This window comes from Nansenia antarctica, assembly GCF_963989245.1.
Source record: "Nansenia antarctica genome assembly, chromosome: 1".
NCBI lineage: Eukaryota > Metazoa > Chordata > Actinopteri > Argentiniformes > Microstomatidae > Nansenia > Nansenia antarctica.
In genome coordinates this window covers 53761736-53781735 of record NC_137674.1, presented here as the reverse complement: position 1 = coordinate 53781735, position 20000 = coordinate 53761736, and the positions used below count along the sequence as shown (strand labels likewise).

The 20000-nt window shown below is 47.7% G+C and overlaps 1 protein-coding gene across 1 annotated transcript in view; it reads left to right on the top strand.

The window, feature by feature from the left end:
• nbas (NBAS subunit of NRZ tethering complex) overlaps positions 1-20000 on the top strand; it is a gene marked incomplete at its 5' end in the record, with an annotated part of 211318 nt that overhangs the window by 48665 nt on the left and 142653 nt on the right. Inside the window, 6 exon segments of the mRNA XM_080550415.1 lie at positions 1654-1732; positions 8335-8439; positions 9649-9785; positions 12814-12900; positions 13433-13586; positions 19680-19865. Coding sequence (XP_080406541.1) covers positions 1654-1732; positions 8335-8439; positions 9649-9785; positions 12814-12900; positions 13433-13586; positions 19680-19865 — 748 coding nt within the window.

The following is a 20000-nucleotide window of genomic DNA, read 5'->3' as shown; positions in this document are numbered from 1 at the left end:
CACACGCACATTCTCTCTCACACACACACACACACACACTCAGAGGGGGGGGGGGGGCAGAGTAACCCAGGCAATCAAGGTCCAGTCTCCCTACATTAGGCAGTGTCTGATGACACATTGTGGGTTGATAATGACATTTCTACTCGCTGTCAGCTCCTGTACCCATCTCCCTACACACACACACACACACACACACACACACACACACACACACACACACACACACACACACACACACACACACACACACACACATACATACATACATACATACACCCTGAATCTAACCCTGTAGCTCTATTCTCTGACAGTGCTATAAAAGTGTCACATGTCCTTACAGTAGCTCCAGGTCACAGTGGGAGCCAGCCTTACCATGACGTCCTGGCCTTTCAAGCACACTTAGACGGCCACTTATGTATGGAAGTGTACAACTTCTGCAACATTAATTGTGTTCCTTCTCTCTCTCTCTCTTTCTGTCTCTCTCTTCTGTTCTCTGTCGCAGTTTCATAACATCTGTGACCTCTTTCTGTCTCTCTCAGTCTCTCTCTGTCTCTCTTTCTGTCTCTCTCCCTCCCTCCCTCTCTCTCTCTGTCTTTCTCTCTATCCCTCCATCCCTCCCTCCCTCCCCGTCCCTCTGAAGGGGCCCAGTAATGAAGGGCGTTGTGTGAATGTGACAGTGTGTGTGCAGTCACCTCTTTGATGTAGCGGTTAGCTGCTAGTGCTGGGCTAATCTCTGTAAGTCTCCGTGTGAAGAACACCGATAAGGCTCCGTACGAGAGCAGTAATTGGGGATTAAACCGGTCCCTGCGGTGGTGTCGCGGTCAGGTCCCGACGGTCGTGTACGGTCGATTCACGGGCCCTTATTCAGTGATCCGACTTGGTCCTCCCTGGACGTTGTGGTTTTCGACAAGTTCTTTTGTGGTTGAATTACGGTCGGGATGGAAGAGGTTGTGGTTAATGCGTCTTGGTGTTGGGGCTTGAGGCTCCGTGGTTCGATTCACGGTCAGACTGGGTATTGCGGTTCTTCTGACGGTTTCTTTCGTGGTTGATTTGCGGTCAGGATGTCCAGTAGAGGTCGAGAAGGCGGTCGTGGTATGGTTGATTTGCGGTCTTTGTTGAATGATTGGACTGGCTCTTCAGCCTTGTTTGTTGATTTGTGCCTGTTGATAATCGAATATTGATGAATAATATGATTGATATTAGGAGGAAAACACAAATATGTGTGTATGTGTGCGTGCGCGTGTGTGTTTGAGAGAGAGAGAGAGAGAGAGAGAGAGAGAGAGAGAGAGAGAGAGAGAGAGAGAGAGAGAGAGAGAGAGAGAGAGAGAGAGAGAGAGAGAGAGAGAGAGAGAGAGAGAGAGAGAGAGAGAGAATGACACAGAGAGAGAATGACACCTACAGGCAAAGTGTGTGTGTGTGTGTGTCTGTTGAATTGTGGTCTTTATTTAGTGACAGGGCTGGTACTCTTGGGGGTTCTATTCAGAACTGGTTGATTTGTGGTCCAATACAGTATAGATTTAATCAAGAGACCACGTTTGTGTTTGAGTCCCCGTGGTCATGAGTGGTTGATTTGCGGTCATGAGTGTTTGATTTGCAGTCATGAGTGGTTGATTTGCAGTCATGAGTGGTTGATTTGCGGTCTCTCCCCCACAGGTTGACCCTGGAGCAGAAGGAGCTCTGCCGGAGCAGGCTGAAGCTGCTGTCCTACCTCGACCGCTTGGCCACATACGAGGTAAGGCTTTCCACTGCAAATTAACCACAAATAAACCAGAGACACTACAGTAAACGTTGGACTCAGAACTCATTCTTGATACCTATTGATTTCCCCAGACAGCGAAATCTTGTCTGGAGGAGATGTTGAACATGGAGAAAAACAAGTTATTTATGTTGCCATAGTAACTAGACTCGTAATATTTTTGAGATATAATCCATATCTCGAGGATGTCGAGGGATAGGGTAGTAGATATTTTATCATTGAGACTAGAGCTGGCACTGTCCTCATACACACACACACACACACACACACACACACACACACACACACACACACACACACACACACACACTTCGTGAAACGAGATGCCAGGCAGCACAATATACACACTCACAAAATCCTCAAGGCTAAATGCCAGTCAGTCTAGACAGTTGAGATGGGTTGCCTTTGACCCGGCAGTTCAAGCATTGGTACAGAATTGGCATCTCTTCTGATACATATGGTTTCGAAAAAAAGTGTGGGGGGGGGGGTATTTACAAATCAGAACCTACTTAACGAGGTGATAAAGCCTATGGAGAAAGGTGATACCAACTTGGTTGACATATTTATTAACACTAGGACAGCTGTGCCTATTTCACCTACTCTTAGCGTTGCCTAGTCTTTGCAATGGGAAGCTGCTACTTACACACAAAGACCACTAGTTGGCGCCTCTTGTAAATTTGCCTCCTACACAGAAAAACTGCAAAATAGCTTTATACTAGCTTATCTTGATGTGATTTTGAAAATGTAAGGATACTGGGTGGTAGAACGCACATATCTAGGAAAAGCCATGAAAGGAGGGTCCTGAAATTTGATCGAGTGCTAAGGTATACAAAAAATTTTACTCACTTGGTCAAATGACCCCACCCATGGCTGTTCTATGTACAAATAATGATAACAGGGAGCTTGTCTCATCATTATATTTGAGTGTCCAATCCAATAAGAAACACTCAACAAATAAGGTTAGATTAAAATGGGAGAAGGAATCTGGACTGGTCATCTCGGAGGAGGACTGGCTCAATGTGTACAGTCTACCTCCACCTACAGTCTACCTCCACCTACAGTCTACCTCCACCTACAGTCTACCTCCACAAATATTCAAAGCATGAAGAGAATGACCGTTTCACTAAATCAACAGGCCGAGAAATTAGGGGATGTTTACTGAATCATGACTGTTTGACCTGACAATTTGTATTACCATTACTATAACATCTGTATACAGATTATATATTTTTATCAATATTTGAGAGCGCTCTACAAATCTTTTCACTCAGCCACAGATGTCAGACAGGGTCCTCTGGATGATGAAACATTTGGCTGATGCAATAGTCTCTTGATTTCAAAATAAAAGTCCCATGTTTACGGTTGTGCCACCCTGACATTTGAGGACATTTTTTTACCGGACAAAAGTTCCTCAATTATCTCAATAGCTTTAAAACTATTGTTATTTGTAAATGTGTGTTTATTTGAAAGGTTTCAAATCTGTTATGTAGGACTAGATGTTGATATCCCTCGATACATACATACTTAAGGCACCGATGAGACTCTGTGGTGTTCAAATGAGCGATGGCATCCTTTGGGTTGTCAAGTGGGCGCCCTCCTTCATGAATGTTTCGCTGATAAGCCCACGACACCTCCAGAGGGTTCAGCAGTGAATCCCAGCGTCCCAGGTTCACTCCCTAGATGCGATCAGCTCATTTGAACGCCCGGGTCGAGTCCTTTCTCTTCATCCACAGCCACTGGCTCCCCTTTTCAGCAGCCCTGGAGAGGTCCTTGATTGCCTGCCGGTGGGTCTTCCCTCGCACTCCCATCTCCCTGAGTAGCCTGGATGTTGAGGTGGCTACGAACCCTCTGCAGCCTACTTCCACTGGGCGTACCTTCGCTGTCCAGCCTTGTTGTTGGGCATCTGCTGCGAGTTCAGTGTACCTCAGCCTCTTCCGCTCGTAGGCCTCCTCCACTGCACCCTCCCAGGGCACAGTGAGCTCGATGATGTAAACGAGCTTGAGCGAGGCTGACCACAGCACAAGGTCTGGTCGCAGGTTGGTGGCTGCGATCTCAGCTGGGAAGCAGAGTTTCTTGTCCAAGTCTGCCAGCAGCTTCCAGTCCCGTGCTCTGCCCAGCTGCCCAGTGTCTGGTCTTATGGTGGTGAGGCTGGCTTGACCCTCGCCCTCCCGAACAAATGGTGCTGGCTGCCACCGGGATGATGGGGGAGGAAGGGCGTTCACACTTGTCCGTTGACTTTCCAGCACTGCTGCAAGACACCTTAGCACCTGGTCGTGCCGCCAGGTGTAACGGCCTTGGGTGAGGCTGGTCTTGCATCCCACTAAGATGTGCTTCAGTGTTGCTGGACTTTGACATAGAGGGCACGTGGGGTCTTCGCCATACCACTGGCTTAGGTTTGCAGGAGAAGGCAGGACATCGTAGGCAGCCCTGATGGTGAAGCTCGCTCTGAATGCCTCCATTTCCCACAGATCTTTCCAGGAGATCTTCCTCTTTTCCACTCCTTCCCATGCCATCCACTGCCCTTGCTTTGCCTGCGCCACAGCTTGTGCGCGCCTTCCTGCTTCCTCTTCCCGACGTACCTCCTGGACCACCAGCTTGCGTCTCTGAGATGGATTGGCCTTGCTCCAGGCCGGTGTACTAATCCCGAGGCCAAGACCACTCCTCCCCTCCTGCACTCGGCCCACAATGTCCCTGTGTCTGAGTGCTGCCTTTGCCTGCTCAGTTGCAGCCAATGGGGTCCACTTCCTCCCAGTGGCCAGGATGGGGGCAGCTTGGGCTACAAATGGATCATTCGAATCCAGAAGCATCATCTCCAGTCTGACTTTGGCACACTTGTACTCCTCTGTCAGACTGGAAATGGGCAGGTGTAACATCCCTTTGCCGTAGAGCCCAATGCTGCTGAGGCACCTGGGAAGGCCAAGCCACTTCCTTGCATATGAGTTGACCAGTCTCTCCAGCTTTTCCACCTTTGAGAGAGGAACTTCATAGAGGGTTAGTGGCCACAGGAGACGTGGAAGTAGTCCATACTGCATGCACCAGAGCTTCAGCTTGCCAGGAAGCAGGGTTCTGTCGATGTTCTCCAGGCCGCTGGCTACCTCCTTCCTGAGCTGCTCTACTTGCTCTTTATCTTTGAGGGAGGCATCATACCAACGACCTAGGCTCTTCACAGGCTTCTCAGAGACCGTTGGAATGGGATCTTTGCCAATGTGGAAGCGGTGGTCTGACAGCTTCCCCTTGACAATGGAGATGCTTCTGGACTTGCTCGGCTTGATCTTCATGCGAGCCAACTCAATGTTTTCCTGGAGCTTTCTTAGTAGCCGTACTGTGCAAGCCTTGGTCGTGGTGAGTGTTGTGAGGTCATCCATGTAGGCTCTGATCGGCGGCAGCCTCAGCCCAGGTCTTATTCGCTGTCCGCCAACCACCCATCGAGAGGCCCGAATAATGACCTCCATGGCCATGGTGAAGGCCAGCGGGGAGATGGTGCAGCCGGCCATGATTCCCACTTCCAGATGTTGCCATGCTGTGGTGTACTCTGCTGTGGTCACGCAGAGCTGGACGTCCTGGAAGTAGGCCTTGACAAGGGTTGTGAGAGCTGGTGGGATCCTGAAGTAGTCGAAGGCTGTCCACAGGAGGTTGTGAGGGACTGAGCCAAAGGCATTCGCGAGATCCAGGAACACCACGTGGAGGTCCGTTCCCTCCTTCTTGGCGACCTGGGTTGATTGATTGAAAACCTTTATTGTCCCCAATGGGGAAATGTTGTTGTCAAACAGCTCAGTTAGGGCAGAAAACATTCAGTACAGAAAACAGAAAAACATTCAATAAAAAACATAAAACAGTGCAGGCTCAATAAGTAAAAAGTTCCAAAAGTTCCATCTCCAGGTCTCCCCCACCCTGCAGGGCCTGGTTGTAGAGTCGGAGTGCAGCTGGAATAAAGGACTGTCCAAATCTTTTTGTACTTTGACGGGGGAGAACAAATCTGTGGCTGAACTTGCTCCTCATCCCTGCCAGCTCGCAGTACATCGGGTGGGAGGGATTGGCCAGCATGGCCGCCAGTTTTTTCCCCATCCTCTGTTCTGCCACCACCTCTAGGCTGTCCAGCCCGGTCCCCACCACAGAGCTGGCCTTCTTCACCAGTTTGTTTAGCTTAGGATCTGATGCCAGATGACACTAGCATGTTCGACACACCCTGAGAAGCCTGAGATGCCTGCTTTCTGGATTGACGTGTCAATCAGGTTGTTTCTTTGCAGGTATCATGCCAGCCTATGAGCGACCACGCTGAAGAAGATTTTTCCCTCGACATTTAGAAGGCTGATCTGCCGGAACTGTCCGATTTCTGTTGAGTCCTTTTCCTTGGGGATAAGGATCCCTCCGGCTCTCCGCCAGGACGTTGGTATCGCCTTCTTTTGCCACACAACTTTCATCAGCTTCCAGAGGAATCTCAGGACATCTGGTGCGTTTTTGTAGAGCCTGTATGGAACTCCGTTGGGACCTGGAGCTGACGCGGCCCTTGCTCTACGCACAGTGTTGTCTACTTCACTCCACCTGGGTGGACTGATATCTAGTTCGTGCTCTGGTGGATTGACTGGTGGCATGTCAGGTGGGAGCGTGACCTCTTCCTGGTGTCGGTCATCTGTGCAGCCCTTTTTCAGATGTTCTTCCAGGTGGGCCTTTGCCACAGAGAGACTTCCGCTCTTCTCCTTTGTGAAGAGAGTCTTCACAAATTTGAAAGGATCTTTGTAGAAGCGTGATCTTGTTTGCTCCTTCCTTCTGCGCCTCTTCAGGAGATTTTCAGCTCTCCTCAGTGTTGTAAGCCTGCTCTTAATCTCTTCCTGCAGCAGGTTTATTCCCTCCTTCTCCTCCTCTGTGGCCTTCCTCCATTGCTTCTTCAGCTGCCTCCTCTCCTTGACTAGTCGGTCTATTTCTGTCTGCCTTCTGGACTTGGTGGGAATTGACTGAGTAGATCGTTTGCCTTCGACCACTCCGAACTGTTCCACTCCATAGGCATAGATGAGGTTGCCCATTCTCTCCAACTTCTTCATGGTGGTGCCTCTGATCCCTTCTAGGATGTTGCAGAGATCAGTGTTGACCTCCTTCCACAGCGTCTTGTTGCAGGACTTTGGCCACTTGACTAATGGCCTTCGCCCCTGGATCTTCTTCTCTGCTGGTGGTCGTGATGTGTTGGATTCAGGTTGCTCTCCTGTGCCTTGTTCTTCCTCCTCTGGGACAGGGATGTTGATGTCCTGCAGACTGTGGTGTGTGTCCTGCTGCTGAACTTCAGTCGACTGACTCGGCCTGCTTCTCAAAAAGTAGCTGTCGATGCGACTTCCCTGTTGACCCTTCTTTAGGCACCCTTTCTTGCCCTGGTGTATCTTCAGGCCATGGGTGGAAGTAACCTTTGTCCAACCACATACGCAGTTCTGGAGCGTGTGTCCTGCTGTAGCTGTCGGAGCCTCAGGTATGCTGATCATCAATCTCGTAGTCTGTTCCGTTCCTGTGTTCGTTACCGGGTTGTCTGCCGATGAGCCATCTTCCGCCCCCGCTCTCGCAGGCTCATAAAATCATGCCACAGTATTTTATATTGAATATATTATTATTAAAATACCACTTTTAACAGTGTTCTTAATCTGATCCTTTGTTGAGACGGTTGCGCCACCTGACATTTTGGGGGTTTGAGATGCTAAAACACAAAGTAATCCATATTATTAGAATGTACTGACAATACATTCAAACTAACCATGTTGTATAGAATAAAATCATATATGACTTGAATTGATTAATCTATTTTTAAATGGAAATAATATACATGACACAAAAATATGCACGTCACGTCATTGACCCGTATGTATGAACGCATGGATGACCAATTGTTTGTTCTGCTGTGTTTTGTTGTATTATTGTTGTATTTTTATGTGACTATAAAAATAAAGTATATTAAAAAAAAGACACTAAATGCCAGTACACACACACACACACACACACACACACACACACACACACACACACACACACACACACACACACACACACACACACACACACACACCTCAAAACTGTTCCAAACCAAAGGACAATACATCCCATTGCCAGGATGTTAAATACCATCATTGATGACTCTGCATTTACCCAAGGCATTCATTTGTCATCACAATCCCCTCTCTCATCCCTCTCTCTCCTACTCTCTCTCTCTTTCCCTCTCATTTTATCTCCTCTTCTATCCAACCTCTCCTTCTTCCTCTTCCCCCCCCCTCTCCCTCTCCCCCCCCCCCCCCCTCTCGGCTCCCCTATTTTTCCCTCTTCTCCTTCTCTCTCCCCTATATTTCCCTCCCTCTCTCTTTCTCTCTCTCTCTCTCTCTCTCTCTCTCTCTCTCTGTCTGTCTGTCTGCCTGTCTGTCTGTCTGTCTCTCTCTCTCTCTCTCTCTCTCTCTCTCTCTCTCTCTCTCTCTCTGTGTCTCTCTCTCTCTTTTTCTCTCTCTCCCTCTCTGCCTTTTTCTCTCTTTCTCTCTCTGTCTCTCTCCCTCTCTGCCTGTCTCTCTCTTCTCCCTCCCCCCCTCCCTCCATCCCTCCATCTCTCTCTATAGGAGATACTCGGAGGTCCACACGCTGCAGAGCAGAGATACGACGCTGAGTTCTTTAAGAGGTTCCGCAATCAGAATATCGTTCTGTCAGCAAGAACCTACGCCAGGGTAAAATACCCCTCTTTATCTCTTTCTCCCTCTATCCTTTCTTAGCCACCCCTTCTTTCATCCCCCCCCCCCCCTTCCTCCTGTCATGTTGCATACTTGGGCCAAATCCCAATTCACCCCTTGGCCCTCCATTTTAGCCCTACCCCTCCGCTACATGGAGGTAGCCCTCCAAACAATGTTTTTTTCAGATGTACACTCCGAACGGTGTTATGCGAAATCCCAGAATGCCTGCGAATCATCGGCAAGATACTGGAGATCTCACTAGCAAAAGAAAACAAAAGAAAGCCACAAATGTAATTATTTTCTTCGATAACGTTTTTTTTCAATTATGAGAACCATCGTGTTGTCTTAGTTTAATATAATTTCAATGTATTATAGAGCTTTTCTTTATAACAAGCATAACCAAAAAAATCGCTATTATGCTGTTAATGTAGCTAATTATCTAACGTTAAAACAATGTTTTAAGGTTGATATGTGCATGACAGTCCCGCATTTTGACATATTTCCATGTCGCATTTCCCCCCGTAGATGGCATATGACGCCCGATATTTAACTTAAGTCCAGCAGTACCACTGTTGCACTGTTCCTCTAATATCAGTGCAGGCTGGCAGGGTAGGAGCACGGGTTGATAGCCTACAGAGCACCGCTATTCTATCATGAACTGGCCTGATAATGAAGCGTTGTTCTTATTTATTTGATGACTTGTTTGATCGATTGATAGCGTGAAACTGAAGTTGTGAACGAATCACAAGCGTCAATGCTTTTCTATGATACTACTGATGGCGTATCAGGGATTTGAAGGGTTGTCCTATTTCATAGGGGGAAGATTTCAACCACTACCCCTTGTAATTCTGTTCCGAGGGGCAAGCCGAAAAGCGAGTGCCACTCCTAAATGAGGGGTAGGGGTAAAAAAGAGAAATGGGATTGGGCGTTGTTCTCCCTCTTTCCTTTCATTCTCCCCTCCTTTGTGGCCTTCTCTCTCTCTGTCTGTCTGTCTGTCTGTCTGACTGTCTCTCGCTCTCCCTCTGTCGCTATGTCTCTCTCTCTCTCCCCCTTTCCCTCTCTCTCTTTGTCTCTCTCCTACTGGATGTCTTCTTGCCCCTTTATTATTATTACTTAAAAGTGGTCTGACATAGTGTGTGTGTGTGTGTGTGTGTGTGTGTGTGTGTGTGTGTGTGTGTGTGTGTGTGTGTGTGTGTGTGTGTGTAGGAGAGTAACGTGCAGGCCTTGGATATTCTGTTCACCTATCATGGAGCAGAGCTTCTCCAGCATCGACTCGCCATCCTGTACAACTTCCCAGAAACCACCTCACCTCACGAATACACCATCCTACTGCCAGAGGCCTGGTAAGAACACACACACACACACACACACACACACACACACACACACACTAATACAAATGCAATGCACATAGACTCCCACATCCGCTAATACACACACACACACACACACACACACACACACACACACTCACACTCACACACACTAATGCAAATGCAATGCACATAGACTCCCACATCCGCTAATACACACACGCACACACACACACACACACTGTACAATCAGAGGTCTGTTTTTCTTATTCTGTTGTTTTCACACGCCAGTGCTCTTCGGAGGTCCCATGGGATTACTATATATGCATACACACACACACACACACACACACTCACACACACACACTCCATAGGAGCTGACGATGTCAAACAGAGATTTGAAATGCAAGGACAGAGAAATAATTGCCGGTTCTAAATTTACACACAATCTAAAGCAAACAAATCACATAGACACAATAATAGCTGCCTCTCTCTCTCTCCCCCTACCCCACCCTCTCTCTCTCCCCCTACCCCCCCCCCCCACCCTCTCTCTCTCTCTCCCCCTGTCACACACACACACACACACACACACACACACACAGACACACCTTTCTCTCTCATTGTCTCCACCTTTCAATTTGTGCTGGTTGGAAGCCTGCAGTAGTGTGCAAAGAGAGGGGGAGAGAGAGAGGGGGAAAAAAGCCATTGCTCCCCTCTTTATCTTCATATCCTCCTTTCCTCGCCCTCCTTTCCTCTCCTCCTCTCCCCCCTCCTCTCTCCCTCCTTCCTCATTCCCCCTTCTCATCCTCGCTTCTTCACTTTCCAAGCTCCTTGTCCCCCTTTTTTCAGCCACCCCCCCACCCTTCTTCATCCTCCCTCTTTTCCTCTCCTCTCTTCCTCCTCCCCTTCCCCTCCCTTACACCCCCCCCCCCCCACACACAGACACACTCTCTACTGTTTTTTGGAGGTCAGTCAGCGCTGCAGTGGGCATCCATCACGGCTCTGTGCTGTAGGGCATATTCCTTCTTTCCCCAGTCTGTGAGTGTTAACTGCGGTCGGGCAGGGCTCCGCTCTGCAGCAGACGGCATGGGGCCCCTGAGCCAGGCCCCCTGGCCCTGCGAGGCTGGGAGTCGTGCTCCAGTGACAGCGGCGTGGAGGCGGCGCTCTGGGACTCACTCGAAATACTTCTTCATCTCAATATAGAAGAGGTTTTGAGAGGGTTTTTCTATTTTTCCCCCTCAAAAGGAGCCTTTGTACACACGCTTGTTTGAATACGGTGTGTGGTACTGTGCCACTCTCTTGCACACACACTTACACTCTCACACACTTTCCTACATGTTTCTCTTTTTCTCTCTTGATCTCGCGCACACACATGCAAGCACGCACACACGCACACACTCACACGCACGAACGCTGCTCCAGAATCGAAGCCCACTTCACACTCTCTCCTTCACCCTCCCTTCCTCCCTCCCTCTGTCTTGAGTAGAGGGTGATGTAGAGTAGATTAGGAAGATTAATAGAATAAAGCATTCTTCTCATTGATGCCCTGTCTCTTGTTTACTCCATTCCCTGGGTGAGTTTAGTTTAAAGGAAGTGAACGAGGAGGGGGGGGGGGTGAGGGAGGGAGAGAGAGAGGGAGAGAGGGAGAGAGGGAGAGAGAGAGAGAGAGAGAGAGAGAGAGAGAGGGAGAGAGGGAGAGGGAGAGAGAGGGAGCGAGAGGGAGAGAGAGGGAGAGAGAGAGAGAGAGAGGTGTGTGTGTTTAGTGTCCTGTGTAAACATTTCATCAACTTTCCGGTGACCTTTTATTGAATTACTGAAAACCCTTTGCGATTCATTTATAGCAATGAAACCCCTGGAATATTAGTTTAATCAGGTTCATTAAACCCAAGGAATAGACTTATTTTCCCCTTCGTCATCATGCATTTATATATGCAGTGCCTCACATGTAGTCTGTAAACAGCGTGATAAATGATAGTTCTTGTTAAAAAGCGCTACGCCGTGTTTTATACAGCCCACAAGAGGCCGAGGCTGGATGATTTGTAGAATACTGTATCTCCCCAAGCTTTACAGTGACACTACATATTTTCTGTCTACAGACGAAGAAATAAATAATGCGACGCATAATAAATCTCGTCTGGTAAAAGATTTTAAAAAAAAACTGTCCCTCGTTTCCCATCAGACCTTGTGGTTGTCTCAGGGTCGCCACGGCGACGGCACGCGAGGAAGCGTTGTCACTCGTAATTTTTCTTCCTTATTTCTTTTTTTTTTCCCTCTTTTTTTTTCTTTTTCTCTTCTCCTTTTATCTCCCGCAGGCTTGTCAGAATCAAGGAGACAGGGGAGAAATGAAGCGTCGCACCAACTGTGCTTTGAGAAAATAAAAGTCCTCGTTATTTACAACCCAAACACACACCTTTTTCTTTTTTTTCCAAAAATAAAAGTCTCACCGTTATTTACTACCCAAGTATGTGCTCTTTTAGAAAATAAAAGTATTGTGTTATTTACTGCCTCAGCCTTTCTCTGGTTCCCTCCCAGTCCTACTTGCTCTTGGAAGCAGGTGTTGTTTCAGAAAATAAAAGTCCTCTGATTTATATGAGACTATTACTCGGGGAGGGAAGTCGTAAATGGTTTGTTTCTTTGCTGCGGGGAGCTGTTCTGCACTTTGTTTTAAGGTGGATTTCCACCAGTGTTCAAGTCTGTGGTCTGTGTCCTGGCCTATCTTTCCCAACCTCCATCCATCCATGTTTCCTTAATGGCCAAATGTGGTTTTGAGCTTTGAAATGATGCTAAATGGCCATGATAAATCGGTAGCGATCAAGGAGTGAGATCACATGGTGGAGAAGGTTGAGCAGACAGAGGTGTTCTTGTCCAAACTAGCTTTTGAAAATATGGTGTCATGGATTGTTTGTTTGTTTGTAATCAATATGCACTTGTTTGCTGCTTTAATTATGTTGTTAATAAACTATGTATCTCTTTCCATCTCTCCCCCCCCCCCCCCCCCCTTTCTCTCTCCCTCCCCCCCCCCCCCCTCTCTCTCCCTATCCCCCACCCCTCCCCCTAGTCTGGATGAGGGGGGCAGTCTGGTGTTGATTGCGTGGGATGAGCAGAGGCACCGAGACATGGACTGGTGTGAGGAGGAGGAGTGCAGGTAAGCATCACACAGTGACTCACTGTAGCCAAACACTACCACCAAGCTAGCAGGTGGCATTGTGGGAGCTGTAGTAACACACACACACACACACACACACACAGATAGAGACTCCTGTTGTACTGAATTCAAAAGCAGAACAGACTGTATCATAACAGAATTGAGAGAATCACTGCAGCAGGTGTGTCTCAGATGACGTACTCTTTCATAACTGTGCACTGCTGTAGCTTTCCAGCTGTTCACTCCATGACGATGGGGAAAAATTAGCAGGACGAGACCGACCAGCAAAACCCATGTTGAATTTCCACAGCGGTTAACATTTTGGTTACGGTTAAGGTTGTTGTTGTTGTATTTGTTGCTGTTGTTGTTGTTGTTGTTGTTGTTGTTGTTGTTGTTGGTGGTGGTGGTGGTGGTTAAGCTTGTTGACCTATTCAGGCTGTCAATGGGATGCTAGTCAAGAAAGCCTGTTTAGTGTCTCCCATGATGACGGCCAACCGTGCTCTTCCCCTGGGTTTGTTCTTCTCTTCGCTAGGACGGTGTTGGATCAGAACCTCCCCGACGATGCCTACTTCCTGTACGAGGATGCCGCGGAGCTGCTGAGGTTCCGTACGGCCACGCCCCCCATCGACCTGCTGACCGACTGGTACCTGAGCCGCGCCCAGGACATTGACTCCTGCTCACGACAGGTACCGCATCCAGGGGGGGGAAGGGAATTACTGTCGCACCTCCTTTTTACCCATAGCATATCCCACGACTCAACAGGTACCTGCCTCCTCTCACACTGTTGCACACTTTCTCCTAGATTCTCCTAGAATTATGGTATTACACAGAAATTGTGTCAAAGGAGCCTGGAGTTTTTTCCTTTACCACATGACCTGAGCTAGTAAAAACCTTGGGGCCCTCGCGACATCACCAAGTAGGCCGCTGTTTCTCAGGCACCAACTCTTTATCAAGTCAGAATCGCCCGAGACAGACAAACGGCATCGCTTCAGGTCTTTCATCCGTTCAGCTCCAGTCACTGGTGAGATTCCGTTTCGACTGACACTGCAGATTGACTTCCTGATCTATGACATCATCGCGCCATCCGTCCCCGTCTGTTTTGCGGTCCTCCGTCGGAAGCTGCCAGGAGCACTCCTCCCCCGGAAGCTTGGAAGGATGCGGGGTAGTGGTGGTCTAGGAGGGTAGTGGTGGTCTAGTGGATAGTGAGTTGGACTGGTGATGGGAAGGTTGCGAGGTCAAATCCCGCCACCACTAGTGTGCTTGAGTAAGGGTTAGTAGACTTAGTTACTCGTAGCACTTGTAAATTGCTTTGGATTAAAAGCGTCTGCTAAATGATGTTGCTGCCCACCGCAGGCGCGTGTGACTTCCTGTGGCTCCTCCTACAGATGTTGTTAGGGGCCGTGTGATGAAACATCTCTAGCTTTTGATGTCGTCATCTGTCATTTTTGTTGTATCTGTATCATTGTTTTACATTTTAACCATTTAGCAGACGCTTTCATCCAAAGCGACTTACAGTTAGAGATTACAGGGAGAGTCTCTCCCTGGAGTAACTTAGGCCTAAGTGCCTTACTCAAGGGCACACTAGTGGTTGTGTTCCCAGGTGGGATTTGAACTCATGACCTTCTGATCACCAGTCCAACTCATTATTCACTAGGCCACCACTACCCCAGTATCGTGCCGTCTTTCAGTGTGGAAATTGCTGATTTGATCTACGATCGGTGGCAGGATAGGTGGCAGTCAGCCGGCTTCTGTCATGGTGATACTTTCACCTATCCGATCATGGTAGATAAGTGATCCGCTGCCCCTGACACTCTTTTGGTCCTGTTTACAAAATGGTGGCCTGACCAGTTTAAGCTTGTATGTAAACAAACAATGTATATCTAGTCAGACTAGGAATGGCTTGGAGTCTACCTTTAACCTCATCTTATCCACCTCATTTTTCTGGTTTTCTGCTCGAAATGACATGCCCACAGTGAATATAGAATATCTCCACAATCACAAGGGCCTTCATAATTATATTGTTATCAAATGAAAGCTAACACCTGTGGGGTGGCTGTAGAAGTGTCAGAATCAAAATCTATGTTACTGTGTCAGAGCAAATAGAGCTAGAACATTATAAAACATCTCAAATTCAGTCTCCGCCTAAAAAAACAACAGCTTTTACAGTGAATATCACCTTGGAAACCTGATGAATAAGCCCAAATCATCTAGGAATCAGTACTCCAGGGTCTTATTAGTACTTGTGCCAAAGTCGATGCTAGTAATGTGAGCAAATGCAACTTTGTACCTGTTTTAGTACAGGTATGTTTAGGCGGACACCTATATGTTTAGGCCATTTGGAGATATGTTGGCACCATCTTTGACCTTTGACCTTTCTCATGTATCAGATAATTTTTTTTTTTTTTTTTTTGGGGGGGGGGGATTTTTTTGGGTTGGCCGACCAATGGTATGGAAATTCGGCGTTGAAACCGGACATGACACATTCTCCAGTTGGAGAAAACTGGATGTGACTTAGGCCGTGTTTACCGTCTCTGGAAAAAAATTGTGGCATCGTGTAGCACGCAAAGTTGTGAAAAAAAAAGTGATATCTTTGAAGAGAATTGATCGAGGTAAACTCTTTATATCACTTCGGATGCCCATGGGGGTCCATTGGCTCCTATGAGGTTAAGGAAGGTTGTCAATTTGAAGTATGTATGTAGAAGGGAGAAAGGATGGATGCATGAAGTATTTAAACCAAGCTTTTTTGTCAGTGTTTTGTGAGAGTTGTCTTAGCCACAAATAGTTGAGTTATATAGTCATACCCCTCCTTCTCTTTTACGATATCCCACAACTTCATATCTCTCACGTTATACATTTATGGGTACATTTATTTAGTGCTGTGTTTTGAAAATGGAGAGGCCGAGGTTGACATTTTGATATCCACTTAGTTTTTAAGAACAGCATAAACTATCCAGGCTGCTTTACACGCCATTCCGAAAGTCTTTTGGGGAAATAACTGACGATGTGATCAACACTGACATTTTTCGGCAATGTAATAGGACCCTAGCTGCTCACTTGCCTTCGAGAGGGAAACAGCCCCCAGCCTAGCTGGTGTTGTGCCGGTGTAACTGGCCAACTGGGTTTAAATCGTTTTTTTGGAAATCATTTCAAAAATACTTAGCTGTGCTTGATTGAGCAGGCCTGGCGCGATGGAACCGATGGAATAGTCCCGTGAGTGCAAATGACGCCCATCTGGTGTGCCGTCGTTCTGAATGACTTCAGAGACGTAATGAGGTGGATGTCTCTGTGTCACCCTCTCTCCCCTTAGTCTCTATTCACCACACGGAACGGTTACGCCCATCACGAAAGTCTCTCTGTCTCTCTCTCTCTCTCTCTCTCTCTGAGAGGGGGGTATGCTGTCGTTCTCCCCCTCTTCCACAGCAGCCTCCATTCCTTCATCTCTGTTAGACGGAGGGATGGAGAGAGAGAGAGAGAGAGAGAGAGAGAGAGAGAGAGAGAGAGAGAGAGAGAGAGAGAGAGAGAGAGAGAGAGAGAGAGAGAGAGAGAGGGAGGGAGGGAGGGAGGGAGGGAGGGGGTTGCACCTCTCTTTTCTTCCTCTCCTCACTCTTTCTTTCTCCCCCCTCTGTTCGTCTCCCGGATTCAGATAAGCTCTCTTGCGTCGCATCCCTCGTTTTTTAATTGGGCTGCGTCTCTCTTTCCTCCTCCTTTTCTTCGCTCACCCATTACTATACTACAGAAGCCCCCTGGGACCCCCCCCCCCCCCCCCCCCCAACTTCTCTACACACAACGGAAATACACGTTTAACCAGTTCTGCTTTCACATTCCATGCTTTGTAATCGAAATGCCTCCCTTCTTTCCTGTCTTTTATTTAGTCACGCTCGTTTTCCCAATCATCCTCGTTCGAGTGTGTTTACCGTCGGAAGGACGCTTCAATGGAGGCAAATGGGCTTTGATTAAAAGATGGAAACGCATCAGAGAGAGCAGAGAGAGAGCAGCCTCCATTCCTTCATCTCTGTTAGACGGAGGGATGGATGGATGGATGGATGGATGGAGAGATAGAGAGAGAGAGACGGAATGGAGGAAATTACGGGAGAAGAAGGGAAACTTGGAAATGAAAGGCAGGAAGATGAAGATACAGTACATTAGAAATGGTGTTTGATCAGAAGTCATGTTGCTACGTGATAACATTCATACAGCCGCACTAACGTTATGCAGTCACAGCAGCGAGAGGGAGGGAGGGGGAGGGAGAGAGAGAGGGGGGGGGGGGGGAGAGAAGGAGAGGGAGAGAGAAGGTAAACAAAGAGAGACAGCGAGAGAGAATTTAGACACAGAAGTCAAATGCCTACTGTTTGCAGATGATCTGGTGCTGCTGTCTCCAACCAAAGAAGGGCTACAACAGTACCTTGACCTTCTACACAAATTCTCCCAGACCTGGGCCCTGATAGTGAATAGACAAAAGTTATGATCTTCCAAAAAAGACCCAGCTTCCAATACCACAAATATTAATTATTTCTAGATACAATTGCCTTAGAACATACACAAAACTATACTTACCTTGGCCTAAGCATCAGCACCACAGGTAACTTCAACAAAGCTGTGAACGACCTGAGAGAAAAGGCAAGGAGGACTTTTTACGCCATCAAAAATCGAGACTCTGCATGCAGAGTTCTGCAAATCCATTCTCTATATCTAACGGAAAACACCAAATAACGCATTCAGAGCAGAATTAGGACGATACCCATTAATTATAAACATTCAAAAGACATCATTTAAATGTTATAATCACCTAAAAGAAAGTGACCCTGACATGCTCCATAACAAAGCCCTTACCTACAGAGACTCTAGGGGGATGCCCCTTTAGCCAGCTGGTTCTGGGACTCCAGACAGAAACCTCATTAGACTAAACCCCCCCCCCCCAAAAAAAAGACCTGACACATTGGAAAGAATCAACCGAAAAACTGAGCAAATTGGTATTTGGCCCTAAACAGAGAATACACAGCGGCAGAATACCTGAGTATTGTGACTGATCCAAAACTAAGGAAATCCTTGACTATGTACAGACTGAGTGAGCACAGCCTGGCCATGGAGAGAGGCCACCACAGGCAGACCTGGCGTCCAAGACAAGACAGACTGTGCACCCGCTGCACACAAAATGAGGTGGAAACAGAGCTGCACTTTTTAACTACCTGCCAACTGTACAAAGACATCAGAGAAACGTACTTCCCACAGATTACAAACACCCCAAAAGATTTTGAAGACATGACTAATACAAAAAAACTGCCATATCTGCTGGGTGAAGAACAGCAATGTACAAACACAGCAGCAAGATTTGTGAGCTGTTGTGCCATAAAAGGACGTCCAATGGAACACAACCACCGTTTACAGACTGTAAATAAGTATCTTCACTAATTGCACCATGCGGCTCTCTGTACATAATGTTTTCACAGTTCTCATTTATTTGTATTCATATTTTATGCAATATCCACAGTTTTCAGTTAAAAAAAAAGTTTTTACTTAGTTACTATACATATACACAGCTCTGTTTAATAATTGATTTATTCTAGTCGTACATTACAAGTACATTACTAGTCTTACATAGAACGAGAAAGAACAGAAGGAAGGAAGGAAGGAGGCGTGGGAAGAAAGGAGAGAATGAAGGGTGGGATGCAGAGGGGGAGAGAGACGGGAAAGAGGGAACATAGAGAGCGAGGTATGGAGTGAATAATGTGGAGGGTGGGAAAGATGGAGAGAAGGTATCAGGGAGGGAGGGAGCATGTGATGCAGCAGCGAGAGAAATGAAAGAGGTTGAAAGACATAGCAGTGGGGATAGAAAGAGGAGAAGGAGGGATGGGTGGGGGACTGGGTCGTAATTAAAAAGTGAGATTTTAACATCTGAATCGTCTTCAGCTAGGTTGGGGATCAGTCTCTGGAGAGAGGTAAAGAAAGGCAGGGAGGGAGGGAGAGAGTCTTTACTCTGCTTGAGATCAATAGGTGTCTCTCTGCTTGTATATAATTGCTTAGGCCGTGGCTCAAGGTGATTTGGCTGTGTGTGTGTGTGTGTGTGTGTGTGTGTGTGTGTGCGTGTGTGTGTGTGTGTGTGTGTGTGTTCACTAAAGAAAAGGGTATTGAGTTAAACTAGACGAACAGGGTTGGGTCAGAGCCATTATGCCATTATGCCATTGAAGCAGAGTGTGTGTGTGTGTGTGTGTGTGTGTGTGTGTGTGTGTGTGTGTGTGTGTGTGTCACCCAACTGCTGGGTGAGCCAAAGGGCCGTGGTCCTTGAAAGGCGGGGGGGGGAGGCAATCATCACCATGGGGCCTAGAGGCATCTTGCTATCGATTGGCTACCCACTCTGTCCATCCACAGGTCGCCGTTCATCGATTGGCTGGCCGTGCTGCCCGCGTACAGGTGAACCGCAATCGATCGGTTGCTCTTTTAGGAGGAATTACAGTATATGGATGATCTTCACGCTCCGTCTGTACGTGGTCTCTGATCTCTCTAATGACTGTGGAAGGCCAGTGATTGGCTTATTTTCGGACATACTATTCTTCAAATGGTCGATGTGTGTCGCGGAAGACGCTTGTTTTTTCCCGAATCGATCGGTAAATGGCTTTGTCCCCGGGAAAACTGGAGCGATCACCTGGTTGTCCGATTGTTCTGTTTTCTTGGTGGACTTAAATGTATCAAAAATGCTTAAGAAGGTTTTTGAGCTTTCAGAGATAGATGTCATAGCTCACTTGTCACTGTTTTTCTCATCGGCTGCTCTCTCTGTCCATCAGGTGGACTGCGCCCTCTCATTGGTCCGTCTGGGGAAGGAGCGGGAGATCCCGGGCCTGGAGCCTCTGTGCGACGACCTGGTCACCATGGAGACGCTGGTGTACGAAACGTCGTGCGAGCTCAGCCTCACGCTCCGTGACCTGCGGCAGGCGAGCGACATCCACAAGCTCCGCCTCCTCATGAAGAACGTACGTATTGTTATTCAAGCCCCTCCCACAGGGTCGGCCCATCGACCGCTCTCATTGGCCAGACGGGGCTGTCGATCATTCAAGTCCAGTCTGTCATTCGCTGTTCCCTCTGTCAGTCACTCCATTTCTCTAGTG